This window comes from Gigantopelta aegis, chromosome 6, assembly GCF_016097555.1.
Source record: "Gigantopelta aegis isolate Gae_Host chromosome 6, Gae_host_genome, whole genome shotgun sequence".
NCBI classification, from domain to species: Eukaryota; Metazoa; Mollusca; class Gastropoda; order Neomphalida; family Peltospiridae; genus Gigantopelta; species Gigantopelta aegis.
Window position 1 is genome coordinate 43,260,632 of NC_054704.1, and position 9,694 is coordinate 43,270,325.

The 9,694-nt window shown below is 37.7% G+C and overlaps 1 protein-coding gene across 1 annotated transcript; it reads right to left on the minus strand.

Annotated features, from left to right (window-relative positions):
• Window positions 1-1,989: 1,989 nt before the first annotated feature.
• Window positions 1,990-3,183, minus strand: LOC121374563 (KRAB-A domain-containing protein 2-like). Its single transcript, XM_041501668.1, has one exon. It carries the CDS (start codon window positions 3,181-3,183, stop codon window positions 1,990-1,992), a length of 1,194 nt encoding a protein of 397 aa, XP_041357602.1.
• Between the last annotated feature and the right edge of the window lie 6,511 nt (window positions 3,184-9,694).

Consider the following 9,694-nt stretch of genomic DNA (forward strand, 5'->3'; position numbering starts at 1 on the left):
CTGTTTTAACATGCTGTTATCTCATTTTTACTAATATTTTTGTTGTATTATCTTAAATGGCAATTCCAAAGTTTAACCAAGAACGTTTTTATACAGCAGATGAAGAAATCAGTTAGTGTGAATAATCAAAATATTGTATCCCGTATACTTGACCACTCTAAAAGAGTATTTTTAAGTGTACAAAGGCAATTACATTGTTTATATAATTGGCATAGCCAGGATTTAATTTTGGGAGGGTGACTATTCACACTGTCTATAAGTAGAGTTATGGGGTGACAAGACAAATATAAAAGGTGGTGGTGGGAAAAAAGGGGTGTGATTGTAGGGGATTGCACCCACCCCCAACTACTACAGTGGTTTAAAAAAATTTGCAAACAAAAGTAATAGTAAAACTTATGGATATGTCTCAGTCTTTTAATAATGAAAGATAAAATCCCTACAAACTTGAGAAAGAATTGTTAGAATCTGTCAAACTGGGTGTTATCTATTCAAAATATATTGACATTTATTTACTTTGAAATAGCCACCTAGAAAATTAATAGGCAACACATTGCAACTGAACATGTTTTCCAAAATTCTGATGCTTGTAACTTACTAGTATTGAGTTGGCTTCTCATTGGTATGATAGAAGATGACACAAGCCCAGATAAAACACTTATCTCTGTGTAAATGTTTCATATCAAGTAAATGATTAGTACATCGGAAACACAGAAACATGGCAAGTAATATCTGACATATTACTGTCAAAAACTTGAATTAGTGTTTAAAAATATGACAGCACTAAATGAAATGACTACGGAATGCATGAAATGACTACGGAATGCATATGTTACAGGCATTGTAAATGCCTGAATGTATGTCATGTGTTTGTGAACCTTATTCAGAGTGTTAGTGATTGACTTTCTAATAAATGAACTCTGTTAATTCAGTACCCTTAAATCTTGCTTATTTTCCTAAGTTTATTAATATAAGCTTAGACAGTAATATAAGCTTAGACAGTAATATAACAACATCTAAGTTTTGGCCTTGGAACTCTTTAAGTTGATTTAGCACTGTGTAATTCTTAGTGTTTTATGTACAAATAATTTGTTTCATGGTTCACCATTGCACTAATGGAACAGAAAACATCTACCTTGATGCAAACTTTTTACCAAATTGTGATGTAGGTTGAAGGGATTCAATAATAATGTTATATATATATATGTTACAGTTAATCTGTATAATCAGGTAATATGTATATTACCTGATTTTTTCAGCTAATATGTATATTACCTGTTTCACTCAGGTAATATGTATATTAGCTGAAAAAATCAGGTAATATACATATTACCTGAAATATACTTCACTAATTTATACAGATTACCTGAAATGTGCAGAATGGTATTGACAAGGTTGGTATTTGACTGAATGAATAACTATAAACAATAATATGCTGGCAATCTTTATTGGCTCAAAACACATACCATTTGCAACATACACCACACACACACACACACACTACTGCAGAACAAACAACAAGATCTTTTGATCAATGTAGTCCAAGTTCTCAGTTCAAAACAAGTCTATTGATCAATGTAGTCCCAAGTTCTCAGTTCAAAACAAGTCTATTGATCAATGTAGTCAAAGTTCTCATCAACAACAGTTCTTGTTTATGCATGGCAGGCTGGAATGGCAGCGGGAATTGCACACTAATCTGGCTTTGAAGCATTTACATCGATTTGTCTGACACCTCTTACTTCCAGCACAGTTACATCTTGTGAAACCTTGTCCACCGCATCTTGACGCAGGGAAATGTCCTTATCTGTACAGACATCATTGGGTGAATACAAGATCGTAGCACACTCATTGAATTGGTTTCTGAGTACTTTCAATCCAATATTCCTCCTTTTACAGCAATTGTATACAACTCGTTGTCACTGCACTCTGTCACAACTCCGATGATGTTCCTAAGATCTGCACGTCCTCTGTCAACTGAAGGAATGGGCACTGTCACATTGCTTCCGATTTGCACACTAGAAAACACAATGTGACTTCGTTTGACCGTTCTCTCTGCCTGCTGGAACTGGGCATCTCTGGCACTCTCTCTCTCTGCAGCCTAATTTCCTCCTGACGTACAGAGATGGGTGAGACTGGTACAGGTTCTGCTTCCTCGCTGGATTGCTCGACTGGGTTTGGATGGAATACTGCAGACAGGAGGTCGTGTTCAGTTTGCAACCTTGCAATGACATCTTGGGGGTGGCTGGATGATGTCAATCCTACCTTCGCATCGGCATCAAACAGAGCAGCAAAGGGAGAACACTTGATTCCAGTGTGATGGCTTGAGTTCTTTTGAAATTGCACAAACTTGAGTCCAACAGTCCAGTCCCGTGTGTCATTGTCACTCATCCATGCAATCAACATGTCTTTTATGTCGCAGTTGGCTCTTTCCACTGAACCATGTCTCTGGGGGTGTCTCGGCTTCCCATGAACGATGAAGAGCTCAGACCACATCTGCTTCAACTCAGTGATAAATTGCGCTGTGAATTCGGACCCGTTGTCACTTTGTAGTATTGAAGGGGATCCCAGCAGAAGGTAGATGTCCAGCAACTGATAAGCTACTTCCGATGCACGCTTGAGAGGACGCAGGATGCAGAACTTGGTAAGATGGTCTTGGTACACCATGATCCATTTGTGTTGACCTTGGCACTTAGACTGCATGTCGATGAGGTCAACTTGCGCTCTGGAACTGAAGTCCTTAGACAGGATTGGTTTGACGACAATTCCCTTGGTAGCTGTCTGTTTCCGTTTTCTCTGGCACTCGATGCACATGGACTTGAACAAGATAATAGCATCCTGGGTGATGTTGGCGTAATTCTTGTTGATCTCCTTGATCATCTTGTCTTGTCCTCCATGACCAGAAGCGATGTGGGCGCACTTGATGATGTCAAAGGTCTTATCGATGGTAGCGAAGTACAGTGGATGTTCCTGGTTTAGCTTCTTTCTGATGAGCTTTTGAACGTCCCCACACTGCAGTAGTTCATATTTCTTAAGCAAGTAAAACTTACGCGGTGATTTTTTGGGTGCCTGGGTGGCTTCCAGCAACTCGCCAACAGTCTTAATGTATTCGTCCTTAGGTAGCAAGATACACTTATTCTCTCCATAGCTCGTGTACAGCGAACGCCTGAAAGTCTCCTCTAGATCCATTTTGCTAGTGACAGAGAACAGCATTCACCAGGATATTTATACCTACCAATCAAATGAAGCCAGTCAAAGGAAATCAGCAGCCTAAATCAAGCAGTTTTTCCAGCTAATCCCATCTGCGTCCTAGCAGGCTGGCACAACTTTATAGTGCACTTTATTGTGCTTTAAAGACAGGATTAGTTAAAACAGCAGTGGTGGATTATACAGATTAACTGTAACATTGTCTATGAAATGATTTAACAATGAACATGTACATCAACGGTATTGTGACCAATCAAGGAGAACTTGGACTACATTGATCAAAAGACTTGTTTTGAACTGAGAACGTGAACTACATTGATCAATAGACTTGTTTTGAACTGAGAACTTGGTCTACATTGATCTAAAGACTTGTCAATACCATTCTGCACGTTTCAGGTAATCTGTATAACTTAGTGAAGTATATTTCAGGTAATATGTATATTACCTGATTTTTTCAGCTAATATACATATTACCTGAGTGAAACAGGTAATATACATATTAGCTGAAAAAATCAGGTAATATACATATTACCTGATTATACAGATTAACTGTAACATATATACATTTTCATGACCTTTGTTCATAGTTTTTTTGTTTGTTTTTTTATCACATTTCCAACTAAAAATTGTGTATATTGGTATGAATGCTACGTTAATACACCTTCTATATCGAATACTGTATTTAAACTCTGGCAGTTTGTATGCATGTTAAAAATACTACGATTTCTCTTCTCTGGCTATTGTCTTTTGTACAGAAATTACTGAAATTAGTAATAATCATTAAATTATTGTTAACATTTCTCGTTTCTTATTATTTATTTACTTTTAAATGCATTTACTTTGTGCACATAATAGGCCTAGATGGTATCATGCATTTAATAGTGTATATGGTCACTATTTCATTATTCCTGAGGCGGGTTGTAGCTTGATTGATGTGCAGTCACTCTAGAATTGATCACTGTGCTATTGGGCTATTTCTCGTTCCAGCCAGTGACAACGATTACAGTGCTATTCTGTCTGTGAGATGGTGCAGATAAAAAGATTCATTAGTACTAATCAAGTGGTACCGGCCTTGGTGGTGTCATGGTTAAGCCATCGAAAATAAGGCTGGTAGATACAGGGTTTGTAGCCCAGTACCGGCTCCAACCCTGTGCAAGTTTTAACGATTCAATGGGTAGGTGTAAGACCACTACACCCTCTTTCTTTTTTTTTCACTAACAACTAACCCACTGTCCTGGACAGATAGCTGAGGGTGTGTGCCTCAGGACAGCGTGCTTGAACCTTGATTGGATATAAGCACAAAAATAAGTTGAAATGAAATAAATCAGGTGGTGACATTAAAACTAACTACATGTATTTTCATTATTACAAGCTTTGTAAATGTTATCAGGGACAGATGCAAGATTTGTCCAGTGAAGCGGTGCAACATTTAAAATTGCACCTACAGTATAATAATCAAAAGAACAATAACATGCATTGTATTTGGCAATATTTCCCCAAAACACCAAGTCAATGAAAATATTACGTGTCCCCACTAAACACAAATAAATTCCATGAATTCATTTCCTATACACTGGATTTTGGGGGCATTTTGAAATTCAGGGGTGTGGGGTGCACCTAGTTATACTCTTATAAAGAAAGGAATGGAATATTTACTTAACAATATCTCAGCACATTTGGTTATGGCTATTTGGTGTCAAATTATTTCAACATACAAGCTACTCCTAAATATTATTTCATTTAATTTCATTTATACTCATTTCGACAGGATGTAGCCCAGTGGTAAAGCTCTCACTTATTGTGCGGTTGGTCAGGGTCTGGGCTATTTCTTATTCCAGCCATTCCACCACAACTGGAATATCAACGGCCATGGTATGTGTTATCCTGTCTGTGGAATGGTGCATATAAAAGATACTTTACTACTAATGGAAAAATGTAGCGGGTTTCCTCGCTAAGGCTTAATGTCGAAATTACCAAATGTTTGATTTATAATAGCCGATGATTAATAAATCAATGTGCTGTAGTGGTGTTGTTAAACAAAACAAAACTTTAAAACTTTTTTATACTACTTTTGGCAGATCATGTCAGGTCAGGTCATAGGGTTTTATGTGCACATTCAGAACAAGCTGTTGTAGCGCATGCCTATCCTGGGTGCAAGTCATGGCCTCTGCAAAAACCTAAGCTCTTTGTCCAGGACAGAGGGTTGGTGGTTAATTGACAATGGTTAGTGAGAGGAAGGATGAATGAATGAATGTTTAACGACACCCCAGCACGAAAAATACATCGGCTATTGGGTGACAAACTATGGTAATGCAAACAAATAAAGTGATGATCAACATCAATATAAAAATTCAAAATCTAAATAAAAACAGTGCAAAGAACTGTGCAAAAATACAAATATCACAGATAGATACTGACTTTTACTCAAAATTTCAATTGTATCGAAAAAAACAAGGGGATGTGTGCTGTATTGGCCATTCTCAAAGAGAATGTTACACCCCTGCACCACGGTGAGGTTACAGCACGTGCAGGGGTGAGAGGAAGGAATGAAGAAAGGAAATGTTTTATTTAATGGCGCACTCAACACATTTTATTTACGCTTATATGATATATGGTTAAGGACCACAGATATTAAGAGAGGAAACCCGCTGTCGCCACGTCATGGGCTACTCTTTTCGATTAGCAGCAAGGGATCTTTTATATGCACCATCCCACAGACAGGATAGTACATACCATGGCCTTTGTTACACCAGTTGTGGAGCATTGGCTGGAACGAGAAATAGCCCAATGGGTAAGTTAATGAGAGAGACGCCAGTTTAGTGGCCGTACACCTACCCATTGAGCCATTGAAGCTTGCTCTGTGTGGGAGCCGGTACCGGGCTGTAAACCTAGTGCCTACCAGCCTTAAGTCTTAGATATTAAATATAAACCTTAGATCTTAGATATATATATTAAGTTTTTTTATATATATATAACAGCACATACTACACTGTCTTTGAGGTAGCAGTTGTGAGGCATTTGTTAGATAGGAAAAGTGATCAATCTTTGACCTATCACGGCTTAGGTGAGTGCGATCTATATAAATCATAGGATCCATTGCACTTTTCCTGTTCCAAACAGCACATACTACACTGTCTTTGAGGTAGCAGTTGTGAGGCATTTGTTAGATAGGAAAAGTGATCAATCTTTGACCTATCACGGCTTAGGTGAGTGCGATCTATATAAATCATAGGATCCATTGCACTTTTCCTGTTCCAAACAGTACCCCATGATGTGTATCAAAAGCTGTGGTATGTACTGTTCTGTCTGTGGCAAAACATCCCTTGCTGGTAATGGAAAAATTTAGTGGGTTTCTTCTGAAAACTAAGCATGAGAAATACTAGTAGCCAGTGATTACTACAGTCCTTCCCACAGGGAACGCTTTTTTTCATACTATGGAATTTACTACAAGTTATTTATTTCTAAGCCGATTGTTTTACAAATTGCACACAAAAATCTTATTTTTTTTGTTATTTCCAAAACACTTTTACTGTTTTCCTTACATCAAACCAAACTGAAATTACTCACAAAAACCATCTTTACATTATGTATTTCATGTATACTGCTTGTGTTTCACTTTTAAAAACTCTGATAAATATGATCCAGTTTAAAAATGTTTATCATAAATACAAGATTAAACTGGCAGTTTGTATACATGACAGTTTTTGCCTGAATTTGAGGATTTGCTACAGCACTGGAGGGGTTGAGCTGCATTCCCCCCTTCCCCTCCCCATCTGGTAGAATTATGCCTACTCCAATCCTAATGTTCCATCTCAAGACTCTCCAGCCAAATGGATTTACAAAGCTATCTCATAATATGGACCATGTAATATTACATATACATATATTTGTGTGAAGTGAGGGGCAGGATGTAGTCCAATGGTAAAGCGTTCGATCGATGCAGTCGGTCTGGGAATTTATCCCCGTTGGTGGACCTTTTGAGCTATTTGTCGTTCCAGCCAGTGCACCACAACTGGCATGTCAAAGGTTGTGGTATGTACTTCCCTGTCTGTGGGATGGTGCATATAAAAGATCCCTTGCTGCTAATCAAAAAGGGTAACCCATGAAGTGGCGACACTGGGTTTGCACTCTCAATATCTGTGTGGTCCTTAACCATACGTCTGACGCCATATATAAGTAAATAAAATGTGTTGAGTAAGTCGTTAAATAAAACATTTCCTTCCTTCCTTGTGTGAAGGACTAATGACAGAGAAAGAAAAGAAGAAAAGGAATATGTTATATAGTGCCAGACATATGATCATACAGATAACGAGAGAGGAAACCTGCTGTTGCTATGCAATGAGCTCTCTTTCCAATTAGCCACAAGGGATCTTTTATATGCAGCATTCCACAGCTGGGCCCATTTGGCTATTTCTTATTCTAGCCAGTGCACCACGACTGGTATACCAAAAGGCTGTGGTATGTGCTATCCTATCTGTGGGATGGTGCATATAAAAGATACCTGGCTACTAATGAAAAAATTTAGCAGGTTTCCTCTCTAAGACTGTGAGAAAGCTACCAAATATTTGATATACAACAGCCAATGATTAATCAATCAATGTGCTCTAGTGGTGTCATTAAACAAATAAAAAATGTCCATAGCTGGGATAGTACATACCAGTTTTGGTGCACTGGCATGAACAATATGGCGACAGAAAAACCCCCTGGAAAAGAGCTTATTTTATCCTACAGACTATAGACTACTGGTGTAGCTTGTAAAAAGGAAGAAGATACAATTATTAGCCGACATCAATGCACACTGTGAGTGAACGTGATTTCTATCTCAGTGTGTGGCCATTCAATTGACCAGCAGTCAGCATTTGGTTAATTTTATTTGTTTTTGTTTTGTTTAACGACACCACTAGAGCACATTAATTAATCAACGGCTATTGGATGTCAAACATTTGGTAATTCTGACTCAGAGTTATCAGAGGAAACCTGCTACAATTTTCTTCATGCAGCAAGGGATCTTTTACATGCACTTTCCCACAAACAAAAAAACACATACCACAGCCTTTGACCAGTTGTGGTGCACTGTTGAAACAACAATAAAAACAGTAAGTTGATTGGATCCACCGAGGTGGTTCGATCCTGCAGTGTAAGCACCTCAAGCGAGCACTCAACCGACTCAGTTAAATCCTGCCCCTCCATTGGTTAAAGTCGGATTAAAGTTTGGTTGAAGTTCATGTAAGACCACATTTCCACTTGTTTTATGGCCTCTGTTCATACACATCATTCAAGTATTATATGTGTTGGGAATATTCTTTCATGCATTTGCAGAATTTTATTTAATTTAAGCATGGTAATATTTGGTTAAAGTTTGTTAACTTTTTCCAGTTGCCTAAAACTCTTGAATTTTTTCAGGTAGTACTAAACCAAATAACTTCCGGCTGGGTCAAAGTTCGAGGTGCACCCAACTTTTGATAGAGAAGTGAACACCACAAGTCCTGTGATTGGTTATAAATGTGAGTGTGTTGGTTGTAAAAAATAATAGTTTCATCCGGGTAAAAAAAATGTGCAATTTTATTTCGTCTAGTACCAATGTGTCAAGTAGCCTTGTGCTTGAAACATGTATGGGGTACCTGTAAAAAAGAAGTACTCGAATTTTGTGCGAAACTAGGGTAGTCATAGACGCTACCCATTATCTCAGAAATGAGCAGCTTGACCCCCATTTTTTTCTGATTCACTTTAAGTGTAAGGGGAGGTAGTATTTATATCCATGGCGTTTATGTCGGTTGATACGTTGCAGGTAGGAGTTTTAGCCACATATGTTACTATTGTCGTCTATGGGATTTGATTTGGTAGTATACACCCTTCAAGGATGACTCATCACATGATAGTCTTTCAAATGAACACCTACAACCATATAAATGTGACATCAAGGACAAAGTTGGGAATGTTTAGAAATTGGTTTATATTTAATCTTGTTAAAGTCTCCCTGATTCCATTTCACTTTAAATTCTTTTAATGAATGGTTTTCATATTTGGTGTGGATGTTCATCAAGCAGTGGCATATCCAGAAAATCCATTTAGGGTGGCCCAGTGACATGTTGCTGAAGGTCACAAACGTTCTCGAAGGGATTCCTTGGATTCTGCAACATAAACCATGAAAAAAAAAAAAAAAAAAAAAAAAAAATATATATATATATATATATATATATATACCGGTGTATATATATAACTATTGCAAATTTTTTATCCGCCACTGGCAAGTCATAGTGCACACACCCTGGGCCATAAATTTGAACCCATGACAGGATAAAGGGTAATTTAGAATGTAGTTAATATAGTTTTGTTAAAAACAATTTCTCAAAAGTCTTTAACACTTCCTGAAGTGGATGGCTTTAATATTACATGTACATTAATTTGGTGAAAATGTTCACCACATGGTGCACACCCTCAACCCATGAATTTTACCTCATGCTAGAATCAAGAGTCAGAGTAATTTAGAATG